The sequence below is a fragment of the Scedosporium apiospermum genome (genome assembly GCF_000732125.1).
Source record: "Scedosporium apiospermum strain IHEM 14462 chromosome Unknown SEQ_SAPIO_0022, whole genome shotgun sequence".
Taxonomy (NCBI): Eukaryota; Fungi; Ascomycota; class Sordariomycetes; order Microascales; family Microascaceae; genus Scedosporium; species Scedosporium apiospermum.
In genome coordinates, this window is record NW_015971723.1 from 89,617 (window position 1) to 107,596 (window position 17,980).

Below are 17,980 nucleotides of genomic sequence, written 5' to 3' on the forward strand. Positions count from 1 at the left end.
GCGCGGTGAAGCGATATCCAACCTTGACATCTATCACTCCTATCGTGCTCTTAGAGTTAGTATACAGCTTGGCATTGCTGGTTATTGAAATATTAACGCGTTCCCATTGGGGAAACAAATTCACTAATGTACAAAAAGTATAAAGTTTCGGCCCCTTTGTCAACCAGGCATTCGTGAATAAAGACGCATGGCACAACATGCGGACACTTTCACTTGCGTAACATGCCTCCCAGTGATGAGATCTCCATTTAGTTGTCGAGCCACTTGAGGAGCTTCTTGTGGAATAACTTAGGGTTCGAGATCTGAGGAGCATGACCAAGCTCAGGGAAGCGGATCAAGGTACCATCCTGCAACTGCCTAACAACCTGGCGACCGAGCTTGTCAAAGTGGCCCAGCTGGGCAGCGACCTCGGGAGGAGCCCACTGGGATCCAATGGCGGTGATATCCTTCTCGCCGATCATGAGAAGAGTGCGGGGCTTGAGGTTCTTGAATTCGTGGGCGACGGACTGGGTGAGAACGAGGTCGACAATCCTGGCCTGAATCTTGACGTAGGCGTCGCGCTCGCTGCCGTAGTAAATGTTGACGAGCATGTTGACCCAAGTATCGTACTCGGGGCGCCACTCGTTGACGTAGTAGGCTACCTGCTCATAGCCACGGATGGATCCGTACGACGATGCGGCCTCGGTGGCGGTGGTGGTGTCAATTGATACGTAGGGAACACCCTTGGCAGTATAATCCTCGAGGCCGACGGCGTTGACGATGACGAGCTCGTTAACGCGCTCGGGGTAAAGCAGACCGAAGCGGGTCGTGAGCATGCCACCGAGGGAATGTCCGATGACAGTCACCTTGTCGACGCCGAGGGTGTCGAGGAGCCCGACGGTGTTGTAGGCGAATTGGTGAAGGCTGTACTGGTACCAGTCGGGCTTGGACGACTTGCAGAAGCCAATCTGGTCGGGTGCGATGACGCGATAGCCGGCCTTGCTCAGCGCGTTGATGGTGCCCTCCCACGTGGCGCCGCAAAAGTTCTTTCCGTGCAACAGAAGGGCGGTCTTGCCGTTGGGAACCTTGCACGACGGCGCGACGTCCATGAAGGCCATCTCCAGCTCTCGGGCCTGAGAGGTGAAGCGGAACAACTTCACGGGGTAGGGGTAGGTGAAGTTGGAGCCATTGAGGTCGGCGGGGAAGGGGCCTTCCACGACGGTGCCGTTGGATTGCGCAGCCGCGACGGAGGCGCCGATGGCGACCAGGGCGGCAGAAATGAACGAAAGGAGCCTCATCGTGAGCGACAGAAGACTGTTCTTATGGGTGCGGGGATAATAACGAATGGACGGCGGGAAGGCTCCAGGAAATCGGAGAGCGCTTGCCCGACAGGTGTGGCTTGCAGACACGGAAAGGTACGGAAGGAATGGAACGAGAGGCGGAGGATGGGAATGGAAGAAAAAGGGTCCCGTCCGAAATTCACAAGACGAAAAGAATGTAAAGGGTGGATGGCACGGGATGGGACGACAGATCAATTGATGGGTAATACAGAACACTTCGGGGTTTGCTGTTAGCATTCAGGAACGGTAGTGCGGCACTGGTGAACCTAAGAAGGACCACGCTAACCTTGTCTCCCCTGGCTTCACGACCTGCCTTCTTGGGATCTCTGTACTGCCAATAATTATAATAATCCAGCACACTTCCGATTCTCCTTCGTGATTGATCAATTGATCCCTCTCATTCCTTGGCCCGCTGGGGCCAGCAGTGCGCCAGTGTCTAAATTGGCTCTCGACTCCAGCGGGGTATAACACGCTCGCTACAGAAAAATCATGGTAATTTCCTCACTTGTGCGGGTGGACGTGTGTGGAGAAGCCTAAAATGTCGCGGGCCGGAGGCACTCAATGTCCAGCATATCGGTGCCTACGAGATCCCAGACAGATCAAAAAATGCCCCAGTTTCTCCCCGGCCAAATCGGAGTCTCGTGCACGAAGTTAAGACAAAGAGGACTCGGAGTATAAAGAAGAGAACCGATAGTTAAATCAGATGTTGTCCAGCCCATCGCGAGTCGGAACCGGAGAAAAGACCGTCGAGTAGACATTGTGGGTATTCCACTCTCAACGCGTAATTATTGATTGATGTCTTAGAGATTAATAGTGCCCAGCTAGCCTGGCCTGGCCATGCAATGGCACACTTTGTGTTGGTAGCAGGGGGTGGCGTGCCCTGCCCTGACTTGCAGATACGAGAGATTTAAAGGGTTGTAAGGGTTGTTTCCGCGCTCCCCGTGGGCGGATTGGGACCCTCGAAGAGTGAAGGGGGGAGAATGCCACCCGACACAATATTATACTACGACGCTGACCTTCCATAAATGCCATGGCTTGCATCAGCAGGGCATCTAACATGCTGTCCTGAGCGCCCTGGGCTAAATACCCTGGGCCTCTGTCTTGAAGAGGGAGGGAATGTAGGAATGGAGGGACAGTGCAGATTAATAATAAAAAAAAAAAAATATATATATAAAAAAAATAAAAAAATAAAAAAAAAAAAAAAATATAAAAAAAAAGCAAAGATGCACCACTAATATCGCAAAGGGACCTGCAGGATTTAGTCCTGTCTGATGGGAAATGGAAGGTCCTCCTGGAGGAGGTGTGGCAGCCAGCGCGGTTTAAGTACTTGGTAGAGAAGATAGACCGACAAAAGCAAAATGCAAAGTTAGGAGCTTAGGTTTTGCACAGACTCTTGATTGGGATGAGTCGCGCTCGCAATCTCCGGCCCGCGCGGAGCTGCCCATCAATCAATCTTATTGGAGCGAATGTGGGAGAAGTACCCCGAGGGATTGGCCCTTTTCCTAATCTAGTCTGGAACATTGGGTGTGCATGACCCGATGTACCAGAGGGTTATCTCTTCTTTTCTTTTTTTTTTTTTTTTTTTTTTTTTTTTTCTTCTTCTTCCCTTGCCTTTTCGTCATTGAAGCATGTTCTCTTTCCCATTCTTTGCCTTCATGTCTTGGCTCCTCCTGGATCCATATCTCTTAATTGGAATCTTATGGTCGACACCTCAACGAATACCAAAACACGATATCTTGTGAACTTTCGCCATTGGCACCTGCCGCCTGCTCAAGGTATCATTTGCAAGAGGATGATGTAGTGGCTGTTATCAATCTAACCTCGCGACCACGTCGATCGGCGACATGACCGCCGACATTCAGACAAGATGAGGAGAGATCAGCAATCGATCTACAAGCCCGTCTAGTTTACTTCACAGCATTTCCAGAAGCCTTCTTGTACACTCCTCTCTCTCCGTAAAGACGGCTACATAATCCAGGCGGCATCCTGGCATGTCGCCTCGTCAAGCGTACTTCGTAGTTCCTCCAGAGAGCGCGCATCACTTCTCTTGCGCAACCCATACCTTTAGCTTTCTAAATAATATGCCATTTTCTACAGACCTGAGCATCCCGTACTGTTGTAGGAGGGAAGGACGATATCATCTCAGAAATTAGTACAATATGACTGTGGCTGACCGGAGATGCAGGATGCGAAGGGACAAGGGTTACGGACAAGACCGGATGCCGCCATTTGGAAGACATGCGACAGAAAACTGCGAGGTATTATTCGTCGCACGTAGATGCAGATGCGGTGTCGGTGGTATCCCAAAATTGACCAATTGATGCAAGTACATGCACCATTCCTTCAAATTTTTCAAGTTCAAGTTATCGTCGACAAAGTTGGCATCATTGGCATCGTTGGCATCGTTGGCATCGTTGGCATCGTTGGCATTTACTTCGTGCTTCGTCGGTGACGAATTTGCTCGCCTGGACCGGCTTCAGATCGTTATCAAAAGGTAGGAAGCATGATAAAGAGTTCGCGCATTTGTTCTCCATCGCGACACTAGGCGATCGCATGCACTCTTGTCCTTTAATAGCAATGATGAGCAACGCCTCGAGGTGGGGGATCGGCTCGATCAGCCGGAATGGGGATTTGCGAAGACACTATTTTGTGTCCTCATCTCCCAAAGGTCCAAGTTTGAATTCTCAAGCGATTGATTCCTCCCTCATGTGTACCGAGGTACAATTCTGTGTATGGCCTTAACAGAGCAGTGGTTGAAGAAGGGCTACTGAACTAATTACTTCGTACCTCCAAAGTAACTTTTCCATGCAATGCAACGTTGATGAGAGAATTCCAGGAAACATTTTCTCAGAAACCCCAAACACGAATCCCAAAACCAAAAAGTCTCGGGAATGGATCCCCTTAGAAGGCCCCTAAAACCTCCCGGGGCCCTGCACCAGGGATTGTAATTGGTGGCACTAAAGTGGAAGCGGAACTTTGCGAGCGGCGGCACAAAAGAAGCCAGCTGAACACCCACATCCAGTGGAGAATTAATCGAGATTTTCTTCTCTCTCCTCTCTAACTAGTGTACACCACCGCCTGGGCATATCCGGCTCCATGATCCGGAGTAGACGAAGCACCCTGCTAGACCCGCTAGAGATTGGAATCGTACGAAGATTCAAAGAATGCCGGACTTAGCGCCGATACCGCTGCCGGCATCATTAAATCCTTCGTTATTAACAGATTACTCACGTATTCTCACCCGCGAAGGATTGACGAAATTGAGCACATTATTAGCAGTTCGTTCGACGTTAAGGTGGGTGTCCCAACAAGACGACTCGGCATGCTCGGAAAGCCATTCAGCCAGCCCCAGGACCTGGCGACCCAAGTTGGGGTGGATGGGAATAGAGAATGTGGGCGCACACTTACTGGCGGCTGGGCTGCCAAGCAATCTTATTTCCTGGCCTGTCTGGAAACTCGCCCTTGATCGTACACCGAGGGAGCGAGAGCATTCCCGCCTGCCTGACTGAGCGAGTGCATGGCGCAAGGGAGCAACCAAGAGTACTACGTTGTAGGTGTAGGTCTTCACGTTGCCTCCTCCTTCCGTACTTCGTAGTTTATCATTTTGTTCGTCACATGCAGGAATCACAGAATTCCAAAGATCCCCTCAGCTTTTCCAGAAGAGACTCATCGTTTTTTTTCCTCTTTGGAAACCGAGAACTGAGACACACCTAACCATCCGTGGGGTTCCGTGTCCCACATTTTTTAAGTGGACTTTTGCGCTCTGCAGGGCTCTCTGAAAAGTAAACTTTCCTTCCCTGCTGGGAACCGTGGGCCGAGATGGAGCCCCTGATGTGAAACTACATTCCTTGGGTGGGTGATCTCTCTACTCAGCCCTGCTGAGATTCCCCCTTCAAGCCCACTTTGTTATGCAAAGCTCCCACACAATTCCTGGGATTTCCGCCCCACCCCTCTCTGTGCCGTGTATGTAGATACAAGACCCTCTCCGAATATGGCCAGTCATGAGTCGTGCCCGGCATGTCACTGGATGCTTTTTTCACCTTTTTTCACTTCTGATCCTGCCGATCGTCGAGGTCGCGTCATGTCAGTCCTAACGGTGGAGGCCGCAGTCTTCACAATGCAACTTTAAATCCTCGGAACCCCAGCCGAATCCTTCTCCTCGTCGCTTCTGTGACTGTGACTTATCCGATCCATAAAAATCTGTGTCTCCCCCTCCAGGATCCCCGGCACGGAGTGGCCCCTCCTTCGATGCCTGTGCCTGACTGTTTCTCAATATCACCCAGTCGACACACCAATTCTTAGGACATATCGAATCTCGCCCTCGGCTTGTCGTCACTTGTTCTGCTTTATGGTTTAAGACTGGGTGGACTAGAACCTTTTCCTCGACTGTCTTCCGGCCCAGTCGGCCGTTGACAATCATGGCAGTTTCCGGAAACCTTCCCGGCGAGAGCAATGCCTTCATGGTCCAAATCCCATGCATCGTCTTCTTCGCGCTCACGCCCATTTTCGTCGGAATCCGAGTATGGTCAAGAATAAAACTGCGATCCGGCCTGTCCTGGGATGACTGGACGATCTTGGTCTCGTTTGTACGGCACTCCTTACCTCTTCGCAATGCTCCACGGCTAATATGGACGCTGACATCTCGTGTTTTCATCTCTAGGTCTGCACTATGGTTGTTGCGATTCTGATGATGATATCCTGTGAATATGGCTTTGGAAAGCACATGAAAGACTTGTCTGTCCCCAACAAACTCATGGCACTCAAGGTAATAAGGACCGATGTTACTTTCTTTCTTTTCTGTACCCTGTCTCGTATCATTCAAGGCCCAGGATCGTGGATACGATCAACCGGAACCAACCTACACCCCCTCGATATTCGACGAATGCTAATCAACCAGACAGCTCTTCTATATCGCCCAAATCTTTTACAAGTTGACAATCAATCTCACCAAGGCCTCCATCGTCCTTCTGTTCCTCCGAATCTTCGTCCAGAGATGGTTCTGCATCACGTGCTACACTCTCCTCTCGATCATCATCGCCTACATGGTTGCCACGACTGCGTCGTCCATCTTCCAGTGCACTCCAATTCCTCGAGCCTGGGACAGGAGTATTGCCGGGACTTGCATCTCCCTTACGATAAATTGGAATGCCAACGCCGGGTATTCCATCGCCACTGATATCATCATTATACTTTTGCCGCAATATCCTATTTGGAAGTCGAAACTGCCAGTTAATCAGAAGAGGGCTCTGATGGCCGTCTTTGCACTTGGTGGATTGTATGTGAATGTCCTGGGTTTCACGGAAGGGTTGGGGCAACTTGAGATCGCTAACTCTGTGAACCAGCGTCACGGTAACGAGTATCCTACGGTCAACGACTCTTAATTTCTCAACCACAAGTCCTGACACGACGTGTAAGTTAGGTTCCCGATCAATATCCACAACTCCACGCCCTGATTACGCAACATCCTCCGATATTCCTCCACAGTCACTACTAGCGCAGGAACGGCGTATCTTTACCAACGTTCCAGCCACTAACATTGTCTCTTTTCAACAGATGACATCACCTCCACTTTATGGACTATGATCGAGATGCACGTCGCCATCATCTGCGCTTGTCTCCCCATGTGCAAACTCCCCCTTACCTATATATTCCCGAAATTGTTCCCCACCATCGGCGGCTCCTCGGCCCACGGCTCCAGCGGCGCCTCTCACCACCAGTACAGCAACACGACTCGGGATGGCGGACGGAACGACTGGTCGGGCTACCCTTCCAGGAGGGAGCAGCTCCACAAGGCGGGAATCAGCCTTGCTACCGTATCGGCGAGGACGAATAGCGGAGACGACACGAGCGAAGAGTACATGCTTGACACGGTGGCTGGCAAGTCGGGCCACACACACGACCATGAGGCGGGAGGCATATTTACGGGAGAGGAACCGACGCATAGGAATCAAATTCGAATGACCAAAGGCTACCATGTGAGCTATGAAAAAGGTAGGCAATGATGAGGAAGGGGGATCGTGGAGGAATGGAGCACGAAGAGAAGGATTAAAATGAACAAGGCCCAACGGCTGGAGGTACCGAATCAACGGAACTAGGCGCGCCGACGGAAACCGCGAAGCGAAAATTAAGAAGAGATGAAAAAGGTGGTGGAATGCGTAATGAGCCAATGTAAGATACCATGTCGAATTGTAATGTACGGATTCGGATCATCTTCTGGCCCACGATAGGTGCGGCGCTGAATGCATAATCGAGAAATGATACCCGGAGATCAGACGAGCATTCAACAGATTCGGTGACAGTAGAGTTACTTTTTGCTACCAGCCATCTGGGAGATGCCGGGAAAGTCTGGGCTGCTTGGAGAAGTGATGTGTCGGGTTGTGGGCGAAACGGAACGGAGGGAGACATAATACTTGGTTGGAGACACTTCGGTATCAGTTTGTCGTCGAGCGTAGGTCCTTGCTAAGATTCGTTTGACTGACATACTAGCCGCGAGACAAGCCCATGGCCTAGAATTGTATCCTTCAGGCTTCCCAATGTAATATTAGCACTTTGGTGGAACCAGCGCCATGGATGGTTGGACACAAGAGTCGAGAATCGAGACACCTAGTCCTTTGAAAGGAGAGATGTTGGAACTTTACCCCCGTTCGCTTCTCCCGAGAGTCATAGAGCCGGGCCTGGCTGCTGAGGCTGCAGTCGAATGCCGAGCATGCGCATATCCTACGCTTTCGACAACCCATTCACCCGTTAACAGCAAAGTGGATTGGCATCATCCGAAATTGAGTATTGAAAAAGAGGAAAGATGCGTCGGAAGTGCGTCTTTCCCCTGGCCTAGTTCTGGTTAGGTTCTGACGCCGAACAGGCGATTAGAATATTGACGAGGCTAGGAGGGTGGATGTCGTCGTTCATGAGCTTGTCGAAGAGTTCCTCATCAACCTGATTGACGCCGTTGATTACGTCCACACCACTTGGGTGGCCATCGCATAAAATGACCATGAGGCCTGGGTCTCCAGAAGGAAGTTGTTAAAGGAATCGGAACTACGACTGCCTTCGAACACCCTACCATTGCGGCTGATGGGAGTCGATCTGCGTTCCAGAGTAAGCTTTCTAAGAACATCCGGGAACTGGCTCTCTAAGGTCACCCAAGAGGATCATTGCCTGTTCCTATCACAGAACGATGGCGGACTCAACGACTGAATTAAAGGAGACCTCGCGCTCAAGTGCTATCCTGTTCCAAAAAGGAAATCGAATGTAAATGTTTGGCCCTAATCTACGTTGGTGGTATATGGCAACTCGACTGTTGAGTCCGACAAATGTACACGCGAAATGTATCCTGATCTATGTCTCCCTACTCCCGATTTGTCACGATAGCAACGCGGATGGGTAAATTGTAGGCTCAAATATGGACCTGGGAACACCGGAGGGTATTTCTGGTTCCCGGACGGTCATATCAACAAGCGCCACAGACCAGCTCCGAGCTCAAGCATGGCCATAATCGATAGCGTCGATCCACGCTACGTTGATGTTCAAAGGTGTTTGTGGGGCAGGCGGATAAGCTAGTGCCGTACCCCGCAAAAATAGGCGTCCTGGTTATCAATGGTAATCTGTGGATGCTATCTGTGCACGGGCTATCTCCCATTACCACCCAAACGCCCAGCGGAGGAGATCCGGCCGCCACCCCTAGCTCAGAGATCGCGGGACATCACCAAGTGCCCAGATGGGACGACGATAACGCGCCTGGGACCGATGTGCGTCGCGTATTTAAGAAGGATTCAATGACACACCTTGCTCCTGGATCGGCGCAAGCACCATCCATCCCATCCCGACACACAACCCCAAGCAAAATGACTGACAAAGCATCTCAAGTCGCCGACGACAACAAGCTTTCCGACACCAAGATAGCACACAAGCCCTTGGCAGATGGCGTCCATGACAATATAGTCGATGTGGCCGCGGAGTACTCTGACCAGTACTACCGGAAGCTCCTGTGGAAGATTGACCTCTTTCTTCTACCGCTGATGTGGATATGCTATGGCACGCAACAGACCGACAAGACCTCCCTCAGCGTCCAGGCCGTGTTCGGCATCCGAGAAGATACTGGCCTTGTGGGTGAACAGTTCAACTGGCTGAGCACCATCTTCTATCTCTCTTACATGGTCTGCGAAGCTCCCGGCAATTGGCTTATGCAGAAATGTCACACGGGCAAATTCCTATCCATCGTCATGGTCCTCTGGGGCGTTATTGTGCTCTGCATCGCCTTTGCCAAAAACTTTGCCCATCTCATGATTCTTCGCGCGTTTCAAGGCGCTTTAGAATGCACCATTTCTCCGACCTATATGCTAATTACCGGTGCATGGTATACTTCCCAAGAACACACTCTTCGCTCGCTCATTTGGGGAACATCCAATGCTGGCATGAACATCCTAGCCGGTCTGAGCATGTACGGCATTGGTCTTCATGCCGAGAAGCACCCAGGTGGCCTTGCTGCGGTAAGATATCTTCCTATACCAACCAAGCATAACTTCAAAAATCTAACTTATGCCTCCAGTGGAAAGGTATCTCTTTCTTACTTGGGGCCCTGACCATCACCTGTGGGATCCTTGTCTGGTTTATCCTGGGAACTCCGCGTGAGGTTCGTTGGTTAAGCGAAGACGAGAAGCGCGCTGCAATCGCTCGCATTGTTACAAACCAGACAGGATCTGATCGCGAAAAGAGATCTGAGTTCAAGTGGGATCAGGTTTGGACCACATTTAAAGGTATGATGATGCATGAGCCTTTAATGGAGTTGACGACAAAAACTGATTTAAGCTCTGTGGCTGGCAGACCCTCAAACTTACTTCTTCTTCTTCGTTACTATCGTTAACGCACTACCAAACGGTGCCAATACCACGTTTTCAAAACTGATTTGGAAGTCCTTTGGATTTACGCCTTTGGAAACACTGATCAAGGGGTCAACGCCCTATTATTGTGTGAGCATTTGCTGGTTCTTGATTGTTGGATTCGTCACGCTTAAGAAGCCAAATCTCCGATGTAAGTTCCTGTCAGAAGTGCCGTCCTGCTATCTCCGGGCTGACTCGAAACTCAGTCCTCATGATGATGTTCTCTCTTGTGCCTGCATTTTCTGGTATGATGGCGCTCGCATTTCTGCCTCAAAATACTATGAAGTGGACAAGATGGGGCATGTATATCCTTCAAGTGTTTGGGTCACTCCCCGGACTCAGTAAGTTTTCAGTCAGTCTTCTGCATTACGGCCTTTCCTCTGCTAATCATCACCAGTGATCTGGACTTTCTTGCCATCCAACGTTGCGGGCCGAACAAAAAAGACAGTCACAGCCACAATCCTCTTCATCGCTTACTGTGTCGGTAACGCTGTGGGAGCTCAGATGTTTGTTGCATCTGACGCACCAAGATATATCCGAGGTATTACGGCCTGTGCTGTCCTATACCTTGTAGAGTTCTGCAGCATGGCGACATGGCGGTTCTACTGTAAGCATTTGAAGCTCCATTTCTACTTAACTCGGCTAATTGATATACTCAGACATCTGGGAGAACCGCCGACGGGCAAAGCTCATTCGGGAACAAGGTATTTCTGAGGAGGAGAGCGAACGAATTGGCACAGCGAATGCGGAAGCCGACATGACTGACCGTGAGAACATTCACTTCAAGTACAAGTATTAATTCTTGCTAGCCAAACCGGAGGAGAGGTGTGAGGATATGGGCCATGAAGAGGTCGAGGACGGCTTTATCCGTCAGATAACACGATGCATGCCGTCATGTTGCATCTAGTTTTGAGCGTAACAACTAGAGATAGCAGTAGGAATTCTAGCACATGGGGTTTTTCTAAGTCACCTTGCTCATAGTCCTTTCTGCGGAGTTCAAGCTCCCCTGTGCCGCTGCCGTAACCTCTACTTTGCAATTCTGGGTAGTAGTAGTCTAGGCTTGGGTGGGCAAAGTGCGCTCGTTTCTCCGATGGTCTTGTTCATTTGTCAATTGGCTGGCCAAATTATACATGGAAGACATTATCATCTCCACTCCCGTGGGGGAATATGACATGGGCTTCCATAACAGGTCTTAATGAGGTGTGTCTAGATATGCCTAGTTATTCAAAGGCGATCTTTGCGTAGGGCACCCATTTTTCTTCTTCTTCTTTTTTTTTTTTTTTTTTTTTTTTTCTTTTTTTCATAATATTTTCTATGATTAGAGCCTATTGCTTATCGCCACTAAGTATTTCGCCAATCTTAGTGAGCTCGTCCCAACGCTCATCCAGCTGTATCTCGATCCTGCCTTGTGGGGTGGCCACCTTTATCTCTTGCACGGTATTGGTACCGTAGTCGTACGACTCATCATTGTTGACGAAGGCAACTAGAATCTGAATCCAGTCTTTCATCAATGTTTTCTCTTCAGGCGTCGGCCCAAGTTGGATCGAGAAACTTTATCGCACTTGTTAATAACCCAAAGTCCGAGGCCAAGAAGCAGGGGCTGAACGGCTTACTTCCAAAACGGTTTGTCCATTGCGTGCGCAACCCCAAACGACATTGGTGCTACAGCTTCGTCAATAAATGACAATCGGTAGGCGATTTGATAGCGCCATATATCACGGATATTAGCACCATTCGCTTCCAGATGCTTCACCAGTGCCCTGGACGGCGCCCGGACCTGGCCGTCGGAGATAATGTTGCCTAAGGAATCGAAATAACGTTGTCAGATTGGTGTCTTACCAGATACTCCCTTCAGTTCGTCTGATGGGATCCTACCGAAAAGATTTTTCCAAAGAGCCAAGTCTTTAGAAGCTGGCAGCGGGTAGCAATCGATTGCCCTCTCCGTGACTTCTGGGGCGTAGTAGTTCATGACCTGAATCTTCAATGCTTCGAGGGTGGGTTCCGTCGGACTGTTGTAAGTAGAGTATAAAGTCTCTTCATTGGCAACCTCGCCAATGAGAATTTTGTACCCCCTGGCCTTGAATTCATCTGCGAAAATTTTGGTTTGAAGATATTCCATCATTCCCGGGTAGATAAAAAGGTCATCGGTGACCGGACGGAAAGTGTGATGCTCCAGCCGGGGAATGGCTTCCATAAGATCTTCAACACTGAGCTTCCGCAGAAATTCAAATTTCTTCTCCGCAGACCAACTGGGTTCAATCTTGAAATGCTTGCATAGTTCGTCAAACTGAACCTGAGCATCTCGCAAGGATTTCGGCTGTGCAGGTATCGCATTCGAATCCATAAACACGCGTCGGAACAAGGAAGTTTTAGGGCCCGGCTTGCGGAAGTCGTAACACATTTGAGCTTCAACGCTGTATGCTCCAGCGCTCCGACCAGCAAGGGTGATATTATTCGGGTCGCCCCCAAACCAGGAGATATTTTCCTTGACCCATTCGGCAGCCATCCGCTGGTCCCAAAGCCCAAAATTTCCTCCCGAATCTCCTCTACTTTCCTCAACTAAATCCTGCCCGGCAAGAAAGCCAAAGACGTTCAATCGATAACCTATAGCCACGACGACGGCATTTAGGCCACCGGTCGAGATCAGTTCGGTCGGATCCATGTCGGATTCTTGCGATGGATTGCCCATTTGAAACCACCCCCCATGTAACCACAGCATGACAGGCCATGGCTTCCCGTTTTCGTTGCCCACCGGGGTCCAAACGTTGACGAAGAGGCAGTCCTCGCTGTATACTCCGGATGGGTCTTCATTTTCTCCGACATGGAATGCGTTCTGGGGGCAGACTGCTTTGAAGACGGTGGCATCGAACGGGTTACTCCCTCCATCTCCGTAGGTGTAATTTGGCGGAAGTCGCCTCGGCTTGCGCCAGCGATACTCGCCAGTTGGTGGAAGCGCATATGGGATGCCGGCATATCGACGAGACTTTTCGTCAAATTGGAGTCCTCGAATTGTTCCCTTATCGCCGAGACTCAAATCAAAGGGCTTCTGGTCGTATGAGATGGTATTCCCCATTTTGGTTTAGAACGAATGACTGGCTTCAACGTGAGTCCCAGGTAGATTCAAGCAAGGGTGTCCTCGGATGAAAGGTTAACAATTGTGTCCAGGGGCCCTCTTTACATTGATTTTGCTATGTTCCGAGATCCGACCCGCCCACAATCGGCTTTTCATCCCGCTATAGGGGCTGTCCCATTGTCGGCCGGATCTAAATCCTGTTCGCCACTTCAAGTCCCCGGCTAACCCAATACGGGTCGTCTTTAAAAATGACAGACAGGGCCTCCAATTCCCTTATCAACAACACGCAAGCAAGGTACAAGGGTAAACCATAACGCAGAATTTCATATCGGATGAACGCATTAACGCATTACTACCGCATTTGAGCAGCAGCGGCAGGCAGAAACAATTATGGGAAGCCTCAATCTCAAACTGGAACCGGTAGACCTCTCTCATCACATCAACGTGAAGAGCAAGTCTCGCCATCCGTCGCCCCTCAAAGATATCATTAAATTCATGGCCTACGATGGCATGATCAGCTTAGCTGGAGGTCAGTTTACAAAGCGATCGCGGCATTACCTTAACAACACTGATGATAGTACAAGGCCTTCCCCACCCCTCGTTGTTCCCGCTTGAGAGGGCTAAGTTCGACTGTCATCGCCCTTCGTCTCCGTCCAGAGGGGCAACGGACAGCCAGATAGTGAGCCTTGATCTTGGTCGAGGATTGCCCTCGGGAGATTTGGATCTCACTCAATTCCTACAGTATGGTATGGAACCAACGTTGAACCGATCCCATTTGTCCTTCCTTGGCAGCTGACCGTTCAACCCCAGGATCCGGTGCCGGTAACCGACAGCTTATACAGCTCGCAAAAGAATTAACGGAGCAAGTGCACGCACCACTGTGTGAGTATGAATGCCTTCTGCATCCGGGAAATACAAACGCCTGGTCAAAGGTGGTTGGCTTGCTTTGCGAGGACGATGATTTTGTCATTGTTGAAGAGTTCACCTATCCATCTGCCCAAGCGCTGTGGATTCCGCTAGGAATCAAGGCAGCCCCGGTCTCAGCCGACGCAGAAGGTATACTAGCAACGAGTTTGCGAGAACTGCTCGAGAACTGGGATGAGAACGCTACAGGAGGGAGACGGCCGAGGGTGTGAGCATCTCCCATCCTCTAATCTTGATTATGGCTCAGCGGTGCTGATAGGGCCATTTATAGGCTTTACCTCGTTCCCGTAGGCTCCAATCCAACGGGGATCTCGATTTCGGCGCATCGACGCAAAGAAATTTACGCAGTCGCCACTGAGTTTGGTATGTAATTAGAAATTCCATTTTTGGCTGCATCGTGTTCGCTAACCCTTACTAGACTTGGTCATTGTTGAAGATGATCCGTACTATTTTCTGCAATACCCAGGATACTCGCCCCAAGGAGTAGATCAACCTTTCAAGCTTAAGTCTACAGAGGAGTTCTTGAACTCTTTAACCCCGTCATTCCTTTCTATAGATACCCAAGGCCGCGTTATCCGCCTTGAGTCCTTTTCTAAGACGCTGTTTCCCGGCTTGCGGCTAGGATATTTTGTCGCCAATCCTCTTTTCACTGAACGACTGCTCCGAGCGACTGAGGTGGAGACGCAGGATCCTGCAGGTCTCAGCCAAGCATTTACTCTGGCTCTTTTCCAACAATGGGGTGATGACGGATACTTGACGTGGCTTCAGAAGTTGCAATTCCAGTACAAAACTAGACGAGACTGGTTAATTTCCGCCTTCTATGACCAGTTTACAGTTGTCCCAGCTGCCGAGTCACCAGTGCCGACTGCACAAGGCTATGTGGCCTGTTTGGAGGACAAGAGGAGTGCAAAGCTGCTAGCCATCTTCAGTTTCACGGATCCTGAAGCCGGAATGTTTGTATGGTCAAAATTTTACTTCGACGATGTTCCCCGTTTCATTGAACTGGAGGGTCAAGCTCTGGAGGACCCGGAGCAAGCTTTTGCTCAAGAGCTATGGGAAGCCATGATCTCGGAGCGCGTCCTACTGACTCCGGGATCCTACTATCACGCCTGGCAAGGACCTGATAAAATGTCTACAAAAGCTCGTGGAGCAGACCCAAGATCCGCCTATTTCCGGTTTTCTTTTGCAACTCCGACGGTAAGAAATATTACAGTTACTCGTCATATTCCGAGACTAACAGTCTTGCAATGCAGAGAGAACAGATTTATGAGGGTGTAAAGCGCGTAAGCAAAGTCACGAGCCGGTTTTGGAAGGAGACGATATAAGGTATACAAACCCGTTCGGTACTCACTTATAGACGGCGACATGGTCTAAATCTACATTCTACATTTGATTCCGAAAGTTTGTCTTTAAAAGATATAGAATAGATAAGAACTTTTCCTGTATTAATCTGGTACTTGGCCCACTTATCCCTATGTGCAACCTGGAAAGCCCGCAGGTTGGAGAACCCCCAGTCCGTGATTCATTCGGGCCGCTCGAAGTTGCATACAAGCATTCGAATTCCACACACCAACGTACCACCAAGCCGCTATTTCGCTGTCTATGTTTACTCACTTGATCTTTTCCAAGTTGATACTCCGTGTCCCCATCGCCGATGGCTCCAATCCTCAGGTGACCCACATAGAAAAGGCGGGTGCTAACCAGGGAGTGAAGATTTCCGACCTGTCCATACAGTCCTCTTCTACTTGACATCATCGAAGCTGAATCAAACGACTCTCCACGCTCGAAGATGTTTTGCTTGGCTAGTAACCCAACGTAAAAGAGTCATATTACAGAGTCAGGCCCCCTTAATACGGATCATACTCTTCTGAAGGGGACTTTTGTATCTGGCGCGGGGATAGAGCGCAAGCACCCAGATACATACTGCTTAGCTCGCATGGATACTTCAATTTAACTGGTTCGCTACTGAGGTACAGGGATCTTGTCGTCCTAGTTAATGGATTCATCTAACTGGCGACACAACCGCGAACCTCGTTAGGGTACCGAAGGGCAGGGGCCATCAGCTCGAGACTCATGGTGGGCGTCATTCTAGATATACTCTAGGGGTCTAAATAGTGTAAACAACAAGAACTTCGCTAGACTGAACAGCAAGTCTTTGAGCCGGGAAGATCTTGCCCTTCCTCTAGTATTCTGAACTCGTCCGCAAAAAAAGATCTATACTTCCTAGTCCTGGACACTCGGCTTATTTCCTCCAACTCTTCTCTCTGCAGATGAAATGCCGTCACTTCCTTTACGTATCCTTGTAGTCTGTTCTTATTTCCGCTGGTCGTGACTACCGAAGCGCCTTGGTCGATGACCCATCTCAGGAGAATGGCTGACTGACTGACACCATATTTCTCGCTCAAGTGCTTGCAGACGTCGTCTACCGGCCCTGGCGATGCCTTCGTCAGCGGTGTCAGTGAGGCAAAGCCTTGAGCTCTAATGTCGTTGCGGCTAAGGTAGGCCAGCAGGTCTGGCTGTTGTAGGTACGGGTGCATTTCGATCTGGTTGAGGGCTGGTCTAATAGTGGCAATCTCTAGGATCGGTTCTAGATGTTGGATGGCAAAGTTTGCAAGCCCAATGTGACGTGCGAGGCCGCGCTGGACGCACCTCTCCATTCCCAGCCATGCGTTTTGAAGCGCGCTCGTCGACGAGTTGGCCGAGAAGGGGGAATGGATGAGGTAGCTATCAGATTGAAGTTTGTGTCAGAAAGGACTACTCTATTAATTTCACCAAATCTAGAAGACGGAAACTGTACACACTTGTCAACATAATCAGTCCTTAGCCTGACGAGGCTATCCTCCAGACGTGCCTCCACATCGTCGAGATGTACTACTTTGGTTGTCAGGGTAATTTCAGATCGGGGCACCCCTGACCGCTCGATCGCCAGTCCAACTTCGGCTTCTGTGTTATACACTGTGGTAGTGAAATCTCCCATCAGTTCAACCCGACGACGCTGCAAGGAATCTTGGGTGATGTTGTTGCAACTTACTCTGAGCCCCGTCGAAATGGCGAAAACCTGCGCCAATTGCTGCCTGAATAGCCTCGACTGTACGATCGTCGATATCTCCTTCGGAGTCTTTGAACCATAGCGTCCCAACGCCATAGGCCATCTGCAAACAACAAGTGTCAATTTTGGTGCCAGCAGAACCGTGGGAGGTAACAAGAATCAGAAAGGGATTGACAGTCAGGGGACACGCACCAAGTGCAAGCTCGGTCCGGACTCCATGCTGAAGATTTTGCTGGCCTGCTAGTGAGACTGTGCTCTCATTGTCCGAAAGTTGTAGAATCACATCTCATGGACCCGAAGATCAAAGTGTGTGGATGATTTGTGTGGCATGCTTCCATTTCTAGTGGTGGTCATCGGGGTGCCTTCCCGCCAGTAGCTGAGATCCGGCCGAGATTTGTAACATGGGCTTTGGATTGACGATGATGAACTATTTTGGAAGCTCGAATGTGGAGTTCTACCTTGCTTAGCGTGAGCAGCCAAGGATAACTAGTCGACCCAACAAACCTGGTTTCTTATCATGGCAGTAAATCTCACTAGCTTGGTGCAGCGGAAGAGATCCGAAGTGGGCAGAGGTACAGCTTCCAATACTGATTAGCTTCGACGGATCAGATCCGACAGGCTCCACACTCAAGTATACTTGATAAAGGATTTATTCGAGATACTTTGTGTTCAAGTTTTCCCCCATCAGTCTTCCGCTCGTCGGCTCCTGCCTCGGATATCGTTTTTCATTACCACCCTC

At 49.9% G+C, this 17,980-nt stretch overlaps 5 protein-coding genes and 1 pseudogene across 5 annotated transcripts; 3 read left to right on the forward strand and 3 right to left on the reverse strand.

Annotated features, from left to right (window-relative positions):
• Positions 1-248: 248 nt before the first annotated feature.
• SAPIO_CDS0334 lies at positions 249-1,277 on the reverse strand (annotated as a pseudogene; the record flags this gene model as incomplete).
• A 4,460-nt stretch (positions 1,278-5,737) lies between these two features.
• On the forward strand, positions 5,738-8,303 carry SAPIO_CDS0335 (uncharacterized protein; the record flags this gene model as incomplete). The annotated part of the gene is made up of 5 exons (XM_016783140.1): positions 5,738-5,839; positions 6,221-6,594; positions 6,662-6,729; positions 6,873-7,294; positions 8,187-8,303. The coding sequence occupies 5 exons, from the start codon at positions 5,738-5,740 to the stop codon at positions 8,301-8,303; spliced, it is 1,083 nt and encodes a 360-aa protein (XP_016646340.1).
• Positions 8,304-9,160: 857 nt separating this feature from the next.
• On the forward strand, positions 9,161-10,994 carry SAPIO_CDS0336 (uncharacterized protein; the record flags this gene model as incomplete). The annotated part of the gene is made up of 5 exons (XM_016783141.1): positions 9,161-9,805; positions 9,865-10,072; positions 10,125-10,346; positions 10,402-10,536; positions 10,855-10,994. The coding sequence occupies 5 exons, from the start codon at positions 9,161-9,163 to the stop codon at positions 10,992-10,994; spliced, it is 1,350 nt and encodes a 449-aa protein (XP_016646341.1).
• Positions 10,995-11,520: 526 nt separating this feature from the next.
• SAPIO_CDS0337 (Uncharacterized protein) lies at positions 11,521-13,268 on the reverse strand (the record flags this gene model as incomplete). The annotated part of the gene is made up of 3 exons (XM_016783142.1): positions 11,521-11,746; positions 11,809-11,995; positions 12,071-13,268. The coding sequence occupies 3 exons, from the start codon at positions 13,266-13,268 to the stop codon at positions 11,521-11,523; spliced, it is 1,611 nt and encodes a 536-aa protein (XP_016646342.1).
• Positions 13,269-13,658: 390 nt separating this feature from the next.
• SAPIO_CDS0338 (uncharacterized protein) lies at positions 13,659-15,517 on the forward strand (the record flags this gene model as incomplete). Its single annotated transcript, XM_016783143.1, has 5 exons — positions 13,659-13,797; positions 14,079-14,400; positions 14,464-14,555; positions 14,611-15,389; positions 15,446-15,517. The coding sequence occupies 5 exons, from the start codon at positions 13,659-13,661 to the stop codon at positions 15,515-15,517; spliced, it is 1,404 nt and encodes a 467-aa protein (XP_016646343.1).
• A 664-nt stretch (positions 15,518-16,181) lies between these two features.
• Positions 16,182-17,460, reverse strand: SAPIO_CDS0339 (uncharacterized protein; the record flags this gene model as incomplete). Its single annotated transcript, XM_016783144.1, has 5 exons — positions 16,182-16,202; positions 16,487-16,916; positions 16,994-17,147; positions 17,224-17,344; positions 17,434-17,460. The coding sequence occupies 5 exons, from the start codon at positions 17,458-17,460 to the stop codon at positions 16,182-16,184; spliced, it is 753 nt and encodes a 250-aa protein (XP_016646344.1).
• Between the last annotated feature and the right edge of the window lie 520 nt (positions 17,461-17,980).